General features: G+C 40.5%; 2 protein-coding genes across 10 annotated transcripts in view; one reads left to right on the forward strand and one right to left on the reverse strand.

Moving 5' to 3' along the window:
• Window positions 1-8,646, forward strand: part of LOC111328709 (uncharacterized) — a 25,822-nt gene extending 17,176 nt beyond the window's left edge. For 3 of the 8 annotated variants that reach the window (XM_088726710.1, XM_088726706.1, XM_088726711.1), the window contains 9 exons: window positions 285-366; window positions 1,541-1,890; window positions 2,007-2,787; window positions 3,017-3,107; window positions 3,749-3,859; window positions 4,205-4,275; window positions 5,201-5,282; window positions 5,955-6,014; window positions 7,388-8,646. In XM_088726710.1, coding sequence (XP_088582836.1) covers window positions 285-366; window positions 1,541-1,890; window positions 2,007-2,787; window positions 3,017-3,107; window positions 3,749-3,859; window positions 4,205-4,275; window positions 5,201-5,282; window positions 5,955-5,991 — 1,605 coding nt within the window. In that variant the 3' untranslated portion in view covers window positions 5,992-6,014; window positions 7,388-8,646. Of the gene's footprint in view, window positions 1-284; window positions 367-1,540; window positions 1,891-2,006; window positions 2,788-3,016; window positions 3,108-3,748; window positions 3,860-4,204; window positions 4,276-5,200; window positions 5,283-5,954; window positions 6,015-6,133; window positions 6,195-7,387 lie in introns of all 8 variants that reach the window. The other 5 variants (XM_088726712.1, XM_088726707.1, XM_088726709.1 and 2 more) reach the window with 4 other exon arrangements.
• LOC111328684 (uncharacterized) lies at window positions 7,773-14,289 on the reverse strand. Of its 2 annotated transcripts, none has more exons than XM_088726716.1 (7): window positions 13,054-14,289; window positions 11,990-12,081; window positions 11,440-11,562; window positions 11,233-11,329; window positions 10,340-10,443; window positions 9,807-9,920; window positions 7,773-9,420 (listed from the first exon to the last, which is right to left on the reverse strand). In XM_088726716.1, exons 1-7 carry the CDS (start codon window positions 13,177-13,179, stop codon window positions 8,850-8,852), a joined length of 1,227 nt encoding a protein of 408 aa, XP_088582842.1. In that variant the 5' UTR covers window positions 13,180-14,289; the 3' UTR covers window positions 7,773-8,849. The 2 variants fall into 2 exon arrangements, with proteins under 2 accessions (XP_088582842.1, XP_022788898.2); XM_022933163.2 differs by having other exon boundaries at window positions 10,340-10,420; window positions 11,219-11,329.
• Window positions 14,290-14,767: the final 478 nt, after the last annotated feature.

Consider the following 14,767-nt stretch of genomic DNA (forward strand, 5'->3'; position numbering starts at 1 on the left):
GATTCAAATTCTCTCTCTGATCTGAATTGGAAAAAAAAAGGGGAATCAATAACACCCAGTTCGGGAACGTAAACAGGTCGCATTACAGAGTTAAATATGTTAGTTCCACGGAAATCACTTAACTGATGATTAGGGTAGAGTCACATTTAACGCATTTGATAGCAAAAACTTAGTGACATGCGATAGCGAATTTGATCAAACAGACACTTAGAACAGTAAATCCCATCACAGTTTCGTCAGTTATTAACCAACCACTGTCTGTCTGTCTGTCTCTCTCTCTACAGTTTACCTTTGATAAAGATGGGAAGGTTATCGATGCCACTCTCCCCTTAGTAAGTGGCATAGGGCGAAAACGTATGTCCAGCGGTAATTTTCTTTTTTTGTTTGCCTCTTTATATTCACTGATTATTAGATGTTAGTATGTATTTTCGTGGTGTTTTCCTACAGATTGAAACAACGTGGAAAAAAGTCGTTTTATCTGAATTTAATTTAAAAGTTGGTACAGCAGTATATTTTGAGCCGTCAGTCCGAAAGAATTAAGCAATACTGATCAAGAATAGACCCTTTCAAGGTTAACGCCGCCATTTTGCCGGGGGTGCAAAACTGCTGGAGCGAACGCAAAATGTACAGTGAATGTATGGGAAAAGTTGAGAAAATGATGCTCGATAATTTGAGGAAGGTTGACATCGTGCAATTTCTATGAATTACAAACTAAAGGTACCAGACCTACCAGTTTACCGATCAAATTTGAGAAATGAATTCTCGCGAAAAAAGCCGCAAATTAAGATTTTGATTTTCCCTATATTTGTCTCTAAAACCAAACCGCCGTTTCCGGGAAAATTTAGAAGCATTTGTATGAAAAACTAAAAATAAGATTTCTCACTTCTCAGCGAGCCTGAACCCTTCACGTTTAATCGGCAACATCTTTTGCTAGGTATCTTTACTTCGTAATTCATAGAAATTGCAGAATGTCAACCTTCCTCAAATTATCGAGTATCAATCTCCCGACTTTTTCCATACATTCACTGTACATTTTGCGCTCGCCCCAGCAGTTTTGCACCCCCGGCAAAATGGCGGCGTTAACCTTGAAAAGGTCTATGGCCAAGAATGGCCAAGGATGGAAAAGACTTTAGTTAGATTGCAAATGACAAACGTGAAGATTTTCGGAGAAAATATTTCAGATGCACAGATTGTGAATTAGTTCCTTAACGTTCCAATTTTCACCCGACTTCTGTGCTAATCCTGTGTGCTCGCATTAACAATCTCTACCACATCGATCATTATATGGTTAAAGGCTGATAGTTTCTAAAGAAACTGTTTGGGGCTGCGTCGGTGGGGGTAACGAAATAATTTCAATATATCAACAAAGTTGAAATGGTAAATTGGCCACCGTTACGATTATAAAAGCTGACCTTTTGAGCGTTAGCCCTTCGTCGGAGCGAATGGCTAACCATTATATGGTTAGATTTGAAATCTGTTCTTGTCAGTAGTAGCGCCATAGATGAAAAATTAATAAAGTCATTTGGTCGCTGCTTTTCAGATCCTGAGAGGCCTAGTGCCCACAGCTCTCCATCAGAGGAAGCAGCCCCGGTCTTCATGAATGGCGAGGGACCTGGTGCCGAGATCAATGGACACATTCCAGTTCGGAAGCGTTACATCGAGTCAAGTCTGGATGAACTGGCCATGGAGATTGAAGCTTATGAAGCTAGCGATGAGAAGCCGAAAAAAGCTGACTATGAAAACGGTGTGAACACAGATGAACAAAATGACGAACCAGAGTTAATAAAGGAGACTCCATCTCCAATCGTTGTTATGGCAACTCCTGTTATTGAGCCCGTGGTGGAAAAGGTGGTGAAAGAACCTGTCGAGGAACCAGTCAAACTTATCGAGGTAAGGTGTTTAAAGCGACCGTTATTTTTTTAATGAGTTACGGACGCCTTACTAGACATACATGTGGATAGCGTTGTTGGTTATAGTTTTGTCAACTGTTTCTCTACTTTTTATAGGAAGCTGAAGTTCCCGAAGTAGAAGTCGCTAAAGAGGAGAACAAAGAAGCAGAAGAAGAGGAAAAAGGACAAGAGGAAGAGTTGAAAGAGGAAGAGATACAAGAACAAAACGGAAAAGAAGATGAAGGAGAGAAGCCAAAGGAACAAGAAGAGGTGATAGAAAAGAAAAGTAAAACACGCAGGTCATTCAAGTTTACGTTCAAAAGGAAACAAAGTGACAAGAAGACAGTTAAGGAGGAAGAGAAAGTCGCCGTGGTCGAGGAGAAAGCTGCTGCAGCTGAAGAGAAAGACGCCGCCGCTGAAGAGAAAGACGCCGCAACTGAAGAGAAGGCCGCCGCAGCTGAAGAGAAGGCCGCCGCAGTTGAAGAATTGGAGGAAGAAATTAAAGAAAGTAATGACGAAGTCATGAAAGAAGAAAGTGTCAAAGACGAGGAAATGAGAGAAGAAGGCGAAAAAGAAGAACAACTACAACAGGCGGAGAGTAAAGAAGAAGGATTAAAGGATGAGGATAAGAAAGACGACGAGACCCAAGAACAGGAAGAGAAGGAAACAGAAATCGAGAAATCAAAAGAACTTGAAGAAATGACCGAACAAGCGTCAGAACTGAACACCAAACCCAAACTGCGAAGGTCCTTCAATCTGTTTAGAAGGAGACCGGTCAGTATGAGTGCAGCCGACAGGGACACAGATAAGGATGAAGAAAAGGTGTTCAAGAGAGATGACCCAATCAGACACTCCTACCATGCAGGGGACTTACCTGTTCCAGACCCATCTAACCTGCGTAAGTGCTTTAGATGTAGTGGACTCTCGTTAGGGACCTCTCATTTATAAGGGGGAGGGGGGTAGGGGAATGGAGGAGGAGGCTCATTAACGTTTTAAGAAACTTAAAAGAGTAGTCACCAACGTGGGAATGGAGGTCTATCCGACCTGTTTTTTTTGTTTTTTTTGTTTTTGTTTTTTTTTTTATGATCAGTTTTTTAGTCATCGAACAATTTGTTTCATTTTGACAGGCAAGTCAACCAGTCAATCTTCACTTCTCAGCTACTCGCCAAATCCTCACTCTACACTGGTTATTGAAACAGTACACAAGGGCCAGAAAAAGTATGAAACTACCTGCTTCTATTCTCGTCTTATTATGCTTGTCATAGAAGACTTAAGAAACTGGATCAGTTTTTACATGATTTAATGCAACAAGAAACAGATGCATCACTTAGTTAATGCCTTTTAAAAAGGATTTGAAGAGAGATTCGTGCTTTTCTGAAACCGTAGAAACCGCACTCACAATACGAGGAGAGGACTCGTTAAAAAGACGAAAACTTAATTATAATTGTGATGATTCTTTAGTGAACTCACCAAATAATTCAGTTAATTAACATACAATCTTTTTTTTTTTTAATTTAACACATTTACTCTTAAATTGAAAATGAAGTTATGTTTCGAGCTGGGAAGCTAGATTAAGCACTTGGCTTTCTTTTTAGCTCCTCGCAGAATTTGAGGTTTAGGTAAGCAGCAGATGATACGCAGGAAAACGCCCCGTGGTTTATGTTTACTTTGAACGTTTTTCGGGTCTTTATCTCCGCCAACCAGGGATGGTTCAATGCGAAACCAAATGAAGGCTTGTGGCTGTCATTGGTGCTGCAGTACGGTAGATAAACAGCGGGAACCGTACGCTGCTTGCAGGCCAAACCAAAAATGTTTTAATGGTTAATTCTTCTGATTTGCTGCATGTAACTTTTTTTCAGGTATGCACACATTCCTCCCGTGATGGCTAAGAGACAAGCTTATGAGAAAGGAGGCAACAAACTGCACATTTATAATGATCACATCTTCACTGCTGTCCACTTTACAGGAAGGTATATGTGTATGATGCTGTTGTTGTTGTCTTTATTTGATTGGCTTCAAATCGTTGAGACTTTCATACTTCAGTCAATGGTTTGAACCCGGGGGTAACATGTGAAGGTGTAGTCTGATCGTCCGGTTGAGTGTAGTCCTGAGAAGGACTGTTGTCGGTGGTAGTAACTGACGTTTCGACAACCTGTGCGGAAGTCATCATCAGAGTCAAGTGACTACACCTTCACACTTTCATACTTACCAGCCTATAAATATTTCCTCTGATGTTGTTACAAGGCATTATTATTATCATTTTATTCTTCACGTCTTCGACCTCCATTCACTGCATTACTCTTCCCTCTGTCTAGCCCTCCGGAATGTGCTGTTTGTACAAAACCGATCAAAGGAAAAATCGGAAAGCAAGGCTACCAGTGTAGAGGTAATCATTAGTTAGTTCTTATTAACCGAGCGGGAGGTCTGTATGGGAGAATCTTGACCGAGGTCGCTAGTACAGACCGAATGCATATTTGCAAGGTCATATTTGCATCGATGGATCGGAGGGTGTTTATTTAATAGCTTGAAAAAGAGTGGATTTAGAACCCAACCAAGAAGTTATAAATTAAAGCCAATTAGAACCAAGGAAACTATCGCAATAAGCCAGTGAGAAACACCCAACCGACCTGAGCCATGTCTAAGGGACCGATCATTCTTATTAACGCTCGGGAGCTCAGGTGGGGGGTGGGGGGGGGGGAGGCTGTGTCACAATATCAATAATCTGATCCTTCTCTCAGGCTCTTGTATTCTGTTCCCCCCCCCCCTTACTGGCATTCAGTTTTCTATATTCCCCCCTTTATACTCTGTCAGCGACGACTAATCCCCCTTCGTACATACATACATACTTTATTGAAGTGTCAAGGTATTTAGCTAAAAGCTAATTGAGGACACTATAAATGAATAACGTGAGTGTAATATAAGATTAAATAGAGTATACGTAAAAATATTAAATATCGTTCCCCCTGATAAGCATGTGGTCCCCCTGAAACCCCCCCCCCCCCTTCTTCCTAGTCAATTTATAAAGAAGGGTCCCAAAGACACGGTTCGTTTTAGCAAAGGGTTTTAATTGGTTGAGAAGGTGAGGTGAGCTTGTAGACGAAACATGAAAGCCTTCCGAAATTCCAGTTGAAAACCGCTCTAAAAGCTTCAATTTTTTAATGCAGTCGGTGTGAGGTTAGTTTGCCTCTTAAGTGACGTGGCTTGGGTTTGAGACTGAATTACTTGGTTCAGATCTCAGAACATCAGCCCTGAACATACTGATTTTATAAAACCTTGTCCTTTACGTGATCTTTGTTCATTTATCTTTTAAGAATGCAAATTAGTCACACACAGGGATTGTCATTACCAGACTACCACAATGTGTTCCAGTGATGCTGTCAAACATCTTGACATGTAAGTTTATGACAAAAATATCAAAAGAAATTCATCGCCATGTTATAATTTGTGGTTGTTTTCTCTTCGTTACGCGTGTTGCCACGCAATATTCAAGAGTTTTGACACAATGTCAGGAGACATGTCGGTGTTCTTAAGCAAATCCACTTCTATGACTAAAATTTCTTCGCATGAATGGAACTAAACAGTAAAATAAACCCATACTAAACATTAAACAACCGATCAATAATTTGGCGAATTCAAAATTGTTTTAGTGTCAATCCGCACATTGAATCATTTTTAAGTCTCTTGCAGCGCAGTGAAACAAAAAAATTATTTAAAGTTCACTAAAGATGACCAATATTAAAAACGAATGAATAATTGTATGTTTAACAAATAAATAGACAAGTTTTTAGTAACATCCGGTGGAACAAAGCCGTAAAGATGAAAGGGAGCCTACTCACGAAATTCAGTGGTTAAGGAGATTTGCATACATAAATTAAGGAAAACTCTATTTGATCAATTTAATTCTTCGTAGTCGACACATTCAAACAGCTAACTATTTAGTACTTTGAACACTTTCTTCCCCTCCCCTCTCCCCAATCCACTTTTGCACTTGCTCCCTCCCCATTCTCTCTAGAGTGAATTAGTTTAAATGAATTCGTCTTTGAAATCTTAAACAACGCTACTCAGTTCCAGAGACCGCAGTGAGCGCACGACCAACACGTGACTAACTGGTGACAAATGAAAAAGGTATCACGTGACTGACATGACTCATTACCAAGCTTTTCACACTGATGCGCGTCTTAAAACTGAACTAAACGCTTTCAACTTACGTGAGCTAATTTCTCTTCTGCTCTTCTATAATCCAGTAAAAAAATGCCGCAATTTGTTGGCCATTAATGAGGTGAAGGGATAAGGCTGAGTAGAGAGGTAGGGCTGACACAAGTTTTGATTAAAAAAGAAAAAAAAAACTAACCACTTTTAACCCTTTTCTAAGCATTTGCGTAAAGTAATATAAAATTAACATGTCGTTTCTCAGCTCAGAAAGTTTTGCCTTTCAGTGGTTGTCAAAAAAAAGGTAACCAACAATTTTTTTTTAAGTTTGTATGTTACTTGGTATTTATTCGCAACAGAAATTCATCAAAGTTATTTTCTCTAGAGCAGAAATCAAATCAAATAGAAGGGTGGAATTTTTTTTTGCCTAATACGACCTAAATGACTGGCAGAACTTTGTGTAGCTTGTAGTTACCTTAAATTCAAGTATTATTAGGACTAATGTTTTAAAATTGGAACAAAGGAATCAGTTTTTCAATGTAAAGGGACGTTTCCTCACACAAGGAAATGGTTAACCCCGCTCCTAAGTTATATAAACATTAAACAACTCTATTAAATCGCAAACGATGTGAAAAACTCAATCCCATAACCAGTTTAAGATTATTTTGAGGCTCTTGTTAGCTGTATTTGTTGGCATAAGTTTTGAAAAACTCGTGTGAATTGAAGGAAATTTGAATTTTACATTTTATTGCTTTCCCGCTCTATGATGAAATGAGACGTTCAGCTTGAAATAAAGTATTAATAAAGTATTAAGAAGCCATCGATGGACCGGAAGAATTTTCCGGATTAGGAAAAAGGTTTTGATCATAAAAGATGAAAAATGTCCACTCACTTTCCAGCAATAGTTTTGCAGTAACTTTTGGTCAGTAACATGTCAATTAGTTCGCGCAGGTAACAACGGTCTCAGCTCTAACTAAGTGGTTAAAACTAAATCCCTAAAACTAATAAATCCTAAGCGCACGCTTAGACTACGAATAAACCCTGCTTTTCGGCGAAGTCCGTCGCGTGCGTCGGAAAAAAATCAGTGAAAGAAATTTGATGTTTGCGCGCCGCGTGGAACTCTGGAGGGAGGCGCCCGAAAAGTAGTTATCAAGCGCCTCACTCCCACACTTCCACGCGGCGTGCTAACATAATCTCTTTTCACTGATTTTTTTATATGCGCGCGTCCGTCTTCGCCAAAAAGCGGGAACTACTCTAGCGTACTGTTTCTTAAACTTAATAATCCTCTCAGCTTCTGAGCGACAAACTACCTAGTACTGCTAATTTTACTTGTTTGTTTTACTCAACAGAGAATATGTTGGAGGTACTGAGGTCTGACCATGAAAAACCAATTACAAATCCTGAAAAGCGCTTGCCTTTTCTATCGTTCGTATATGTTTAGACGTCGCAAAATTATATCTAAAAAGTTCCATATCTTAGCAGATGTTATGTTGTCAAGAATGAAGAATTTGTAGATTAGAAAGTGCGCGCTCTCTCTCTCTCTCTCTCACTGTATTGTCGGGGTCAGAAGGAAGAGTCTGGGGGTACGGTGGGAGGCATTTGTAGGTTCTACCACCGAGGGGGGGGGGGGTTGGGGGTGCGATAGGGTTTGAGGACGTAATATTATCAAGTTGATTATTTAGCTATAAGTTGAACAAACGAACAGCTAAAAAAGGAGATCATTGATGTATGTAGTCCACGTCCACCTCATTACGTTCGTGTTTGAGCATTCAGTCCCATTTTCCTCAACGTTTATTTCACTCGGCTGAAAAACAGGTCCTCAAGCGCTTGGGGCCACACACAGATGCCAGGCTTCAGGGATGGGGGGGGGGGTAAGGCACCTAAGAAGCTTTGCAGCAAGGGAGGGATGGGAGATAGCCTAGACATCAAATGAAATTACTTGCCTTTCTTTGCTTGAGAGTCATCGTTGATTGGGGCTCGTATTTGCAATGAAGGCGGCTGATTTATTTATGACCTCAGTGGGAGAAAAATTATGTTTTGCATGTGGAGCTCAAGGTAAACAACATTGCATAGCTTACTGAGTAGAATACAATCACCGAGTTTAACTGCAAAGATGTTGTTTCAATAATTAATGGCAACTTCTGGGGATTCAAAGGAGGGATGTTTAGTAATTTAAAGCCTTAAATGATGGGAACAAATGACTGAAAGGGAAGAGTGTAAAAGAATAATTTATTTGTAGATAAGCGAATTATGGCCTGTTTCTCTCATTTGGTGTGAGAGGGGAACAGAAAAATGGGCACAAACCTCCATACTGCTGTCTTACGAGGTATTCATCGCGGTAAAAATTGGATCGCAAGAACTGTACGCAGCTTCTATCATTGCAAGAAAGGATCAGCTTGTCATGGCCTATTGTCATGATATACGCCCACGCTTCGACATTCACCCATTTAGGCTAATATTCTCTCTTCTGTTGTCGAAGACAATAAGTTACGTGACGTAAAAAAGAGATTGTAAGGGTAAAAATCTGCATGTGGGTAGAGTAGTCCTGTTATTCAGCTTAAACCCTCAAAGGAAAAAATAAAATTCAATTTATTTATTTTCTCGAAAACCGCTTTCAGTTTATCGTCATGGACTAGTATTTCCAGCTGTTGTCAGTATGCTCTCACGTTCTTGTAGCCCTGTTGCCTTACGAAGAGTTGCGTGACAACTGTAACGACAAGTGCGAAGGAGATTTCACATACAATAGACCATTTTAGAAAGTTTCTGCGACAGAATCAGAAAATGGCCGAGAATGACATAAGACAAGTTTCATTAACTGTCCTGTAACATGATATCCAGTTTTGGGTTTTTAACTTTTTTTACCACCCGAGTACTGCTGTCTAAGAGGACAAGCAGCATCAAGTACAATTCCAAAATGTACAGCAACGTCGCAATGGTGCCATTGCGTTGAGTTTGTAAGTTCCTGGAGATGTTGTACACAGCCACTAGCGTGCTCTGGGCGTTGATAACCACAGTGCATAGCGCATGATACATCATTGAAGCCGTACGGGTGTGATAACCGTTCAGTGTGACCAGAAACAACAAAAGATTTGCAATTGATATTGTATTGTGAACTGTTTGAGCGAAGCAGTGTCCTTTCATCAACAAGGGCAGCCCAGCTGCGCAAAATAAGAGTTGGAAATAGGACTTGTTTCTCAGTGTCAGGCAGCTTTCTACGATGATTGTCAAGTCTCGTGTAGGTGGTTTCCACGAACGACAGTTGACATTCCAACTCACAAGCATAAAGATGCCAGTACGTAACAAGTTCCACACACTGTATGAAAACTCTAAGAAAGCAGAATGGCAAACGGTGCTGTCATCGTATTTTGCACAACGCTGGAACCTGGGAAAAGAATGAAAATCGTCGTTCAGTGTCGAGGCATTCATGATTCAGAAGTTCCCAAAGTAGGGGGAGGAACTTGCAAGGAAGTATGGGGCCACTTGAAAACTCCAAGTGCACTCTACAGCAAATTTCTCTCTGCCTCTGAAGTGTTCCAAGACTGCGCTAACCTCTCAACCAATCAGATGTAGTACCAGACCAGAACGCATCATGACTAAGTCACGTGTCCCCTTGCTCGCTCCTTAGAGCTCCCCGGTGATTTTTTCCTTCGCTCTGATCTGCTTTTGTATTACTTTGGGTTTCGTTTCACAACTCTCGATGTGAACTTTTTTTTGTCAGAAATGCTTTCATACATTTCACCTTGTGGTAACGTGTTCTCAGTTGTTTACCTTATTAAAGACCCAGGATATAAATGTCCTGTTGCAAGTAGATTTGGGATTGGTTCTAATCCAGGAAGACAAATCAGTGTTGCAATAGTCGCAAGCAATGAACTAACAACCTTTCTAGGAAAAGAAGAGATAGAAAATAATGCCTATATCATCATCTTTACTTTTCTATCAGTTTAGTCAGCACTTCGTAGCTAATTTAGGAAAGTGTAGTCCCTAGGAATATTATTACCAGGAGTGCCCTCGAATGGAACCCTTAGGGTTCAAAACGAAGAGGCCGTCGAAAGCAGCCTTGAAGGCACACTGCCCAAGGTGAGCTCGACAAGAATAACATAATCTGGGGAGAGGCAGAAAGAACAGCCAAAAACAGGGTCTGGTGGAGATTTATGATGCACTATGCTCCCGAACAGGAGCATAATGCAGTTCAAATCGCAGTTGGTGAGTGGCACCCTTTGTCACAAAACCAGCACCATCGGTCCCCTGCAAAAAACAACGGATTAAAAAAAAGTTTTAACCCGATAAAGTAAAAAGCTTACACATGAATCACTTTGCAAACCAAACGAGAAGTTATTGAGAGTACGGTTGCAGCCATCCACATTGAGCACTTCATCAAAAGGCTAGAGGAGGAAACAACAAAACACTAGACATGAAAACAAGAAAGAACAAGAAGATTTGAAAAACCCAACACATATACTGATTCCTCCTTTGAACTTCCAAGTTAACCTTGTAAATTTTAGTTGACAAACTTCGACACAATGTCGAATCCGCCAAATTTCTCATAATAATTTGCGTGGTTTTGTTCAACATTTAAAAGGGAGAATTATGGATCAGATACGGTGGATTGAAGGAATCTGTTTGTTGAAATTGACAACTCGCCTTCAGTTCAGTGGTGTTAAAAAAGGGATATCACGCCTAACTCCCAATCGCTATGACTTGCCAAAACTTGACTCTTGACTCCCAAACTTGCCTTGGTCAGACCTAACCTCACACGATGCACCGATCGATTCGGAGCTTCAACATCCCTTCCCCCGGGCAACCCATGGGCATTTGACTATCGTCCATGCCCGGGGGTGAGGAATTTGAACCTTGCCTGGGTGGGGTGGGGTGGGGAGTTTGAACCGGAACTGTCAAGTAATTCCGGCGGAATACACGTGTTTTATCTTTTAATAGGGCGGTATTTAGGAGTAAAGAGTTAACTTTTGTGAGCAGATGACTTGAAAGAAAAGGCCATCAAATCCAGCACTTAGGTGGGACATGAAAACACAATTTTGGACCAGGTTTTTTTTTTTTTTTTTTGGGGGGGGGGGATTGATCGAGCCAATCTTCTAAAGTTCAAATGCTCAGTGGGTTACCCCGGGGGATGTTGAAGCTTCGAATTGATGGACTCATTAATCGTAGCATGTTAGAGTACTGACCTTGCTCCGAGTGCACCGAATCTTAGCAGATCATATAACGTGCTAAGCCAAGGTAAAGTACGTTCAAACATCTTCGCACTCGTTCTGAATACCAGACGGGGAATAGTGAATCTGAACATACAAAGAACAATTATCTCATACTCCGTTTTTTGTACCTGTGTTTCTTTTCAAAATCGCAAAAAATGGAGAGTAAGCAGCGCAAGGAAGATCTGGATTCTTACCTTATATGGTTGACGACGTAACGCAATGAATTCTCCAGGGGTTCATAAAGTAGACAGAGTACAACATAGCAAGGCAGACCTATGAAAATTACCTGGGCTGTCATAATCACCAGTGAGTAAGCTCTGTCAAATATGAAAAACAACAACTGCGATAAAAATTTCTGAAAAGGAATTCAGTGTTTGATGTTGCAATCCATTAAACAATTTCGCTTGGTGTACAAGCGTAACGTGACCGCCTGCTCGCGAAACAGCCTCGCGCTATATCTGGCGTTACTTCTTTCAGGGTTACGTGCGACCGTTTTTAATCACTATCTATTAAATGAAAAATAACTGATCGAGATACTACTAGCGCCCTGATCGGTCAAAAACCTATCGTTAATTGAAGCATACTGTGTTTTTTTAAGTTTATTTTATAATAGCAATAGAACGTATGCTAATAGCCTCTTCCCTTTTCACTGGCGCCTTTCCCACGATTGGTAGCCAATGGAATAAAAAGAGCCAAAGCCCTCGTACAATGCTAGTCTGAAATAAATTATTGTTAAGCACTAACCTCACAAAGAAGGATACATGGGAGAGAGTGCGATCGATGGCATGAATTAAACGAGAAACTGGCGGTAGAGGAACGATGTATGACAGGAAAATCTGAGCAAAGAAATAATAGCCATAACTAAAATAGCTACTCGTCACGCAATTCACTTTGTAGCTGTTTTCTTCGCGGGGGAGGTAAAGGGTTGCGTGACAAGACCTACGAAGGCTAACTTAGCTGTCACGGCGACACCAGCGAATTGAATCAATGATGAATTCTACGTCAGTTTTATATGGCCACCTTTTAAGTCTATCAGACCTGATTGGACTTAATTCAACTGAAATTCAACCGATATTTACAGCTTGCGCATTCAAGAAATTGTAAGGCAATATCATAGTTAAACCAGAGGCTTACAAAGACTTCAAAGGTCGCACACAGACACACAGAACAAACCCGCGATAAAAGTATTATATACTGTCTTGTATAAATTGTAACGGAAAGTTCTCTTCGTAAACTGAACTGAACAATTCATTCTTGAAAGAAGATTCCACAAAGACATGAAACACTCGAGAGAAATAGTGCACCACTCTGAGGTTGATTCCATTCTGGAAATTCCCTTGCCCATAACATTTTACCTCTATCATTTTGTCTTGTCTTTTACGGATCAGTTACTGAAGAGGATTGTGAGCCACGAGAAAGACAAAGTAACTACGCTCATGCAGTAATATTAAGGGGGGGGGACGCAAATTTGAATGCTATATTTGTGCAATTCGAATCCTGCTGAATATTAACAACATACATTTCCTCTTTTCGTCGGCCGAAGAAAATAATGAGTAGAGTAAAAAATTGTCGAATATCAATAACATACATTTCCTCTTTTTTCGGCAAAAGAAAATAATGAGCAGAGAACAAAAATTGGGGAAGGAGGTATTTCAAATCATAAAAAGATTCAGAGAAAGCTAGAAAAAATCTGTAGTTCTTAGCATTGCTTGCCTTAGCTGGGTGACATTCCTCGTGAGCATGTCAACCTCTTTGCCTTCATCAAGCTTTGAGCCAACAACAAGTTGGTCATCATTTGTGATACTTACCATCAGTAAACATATGTTGAGGTTTGGCACACCTTGGAAGATCGAAAATAAAACTGTGATGAAGAAAAAAAGCGTAAATCGGCAAAAGAGTAATAAAAGGACAGTGGTTAGTTTCTTCAACGCCATGGCTGTGGATCGCGTGACATGTCAAACATGGCTGGATCAAATGCGGATATTTTCAGTCGTGGCGTCACACAGTTTACGAGGCGAGAGCCGAACTCGTTGATTGACGATTGAATTATGCAAGAGAATATAATCCCATCATTTCCTCTTGATCATGCGATCGCGTTACGAGTCCTGAAGGTCTTATTCAAAAGACGAAAACCGCATACAGTAATGACTGTGGGCTTACCGTAACAAACCGGCCAACAAGGGTAGCGTGGTTTTTTCGAAACAAGTTATCTCATCCGCTGCACATACCAGAAAGTCTCAGGGGGGGACTGTGAATTTTCGAAATAAGAGTCCGTAGCTCTAGATAATTGCCCTTTCGTTATCCGACCAGGATATGGCAAAGACCTATTCAATAAAAGCTTGTTAATTGAAGGTACTTATTAAATCTTAATTGCTCATTGGCTGTCTTCATGGTATGTTGATTTGGTGAAGAAGTAGACAATCACTCTATTCCCTTGTGTTCACGAGTCGCCTTGCAATATGCAAATATATAACTTCACGTGTGCGCGACTTTTTTTTGCACAATTGTACGTTTCATTACTCGATTTGAAGCGTGAGAGAATCAAGATGTGAGTCGTTCTTGGGGTTTCAAGAGAAACTGAAGGTCAGTGATTATCTAGTAATACTCCCAGAGAGGGGGGGAGGCATTATCATTTTCGGTTTCGCAGTTTTGGCTGTTTTATCGATCGGTTTTTCGGTTTTTGAGCCAAAAACTTCGGTTTTTCTGTTTTGGTGTTCATTCTGGTTTGCGGATTTTCCAATTTGTAGCATTTGGTTTTTCAGCTTTTGTCAAAAAAACTAACAAGATTTTGGATTTGGTATCCGATGTATTTTTCCGTTTTTCAAATTTGGGTTCCGGTTTTCGCTTCGATCTGAGCGGCAATAGCCCCATTTCATAGTCCCCGGCGCCATATTGGATTAGTAACCGCGCACACTCAATAACGAGGCTGGCATTGACCCGGCGGTTCTTGTAGGCCGGCACTTAGACGCAGTAACTTGATCACGACTATTTCCCTTCATTCAGATTTTGTGATAAGATGTTTGCACAAATTGAGATAGCGTTGAAGTATGAAGTATGTTCGCCTCCCGTTTCAAAATTCCCTTCCCCCTTTTCCCCTCCAAAAAAAAAAAGAAAAAAACTGAATAGAAAAGAAACTCAACAACTCACTATGTGGATAAATGTTTAATTCCTAAATTGATTCACGTCTGAGGTTTTTATCATATTCCAGACAAGGCACTATACGCGTATACGATGAATGTCGAGAAGGTTTAGCGGGAAACTCAAACTTCATGTACGCCTCTCGATGTTCGTGGGTCACATTAAAGCATCTCAACAAATTGGGAAGAGAAAATACAAAATAAGGATAGAGGTGACACTTGAGGTTATTCTTTGAGGCCATGAGTTGGATTTCTACATTCACTTCAACACTGCCTTACCGTCACGGTAATTGTTCCCCAGAGACTTTCTCAGGTGGATGATCGGGCTCGTGGTTCACCAAAAACTTTTCCTTGAGAATCCCCTCCATTGCTCTCAAGTTGGAGA

Source organism: Stylophora pistillata, chromosome 7, assembly GCF_964205215.1.
Source record: "Stylophora pistillata chromosome 7, jaStyPist1.2, whole genome shotgun sequence".
Taxonomy (NCBI): Eukaryota; Metazoa; Cnidaria; class Anthozoa; order Scleractinia; family Pocilloporidae; genus Stylophora; species Stylophora pistillata.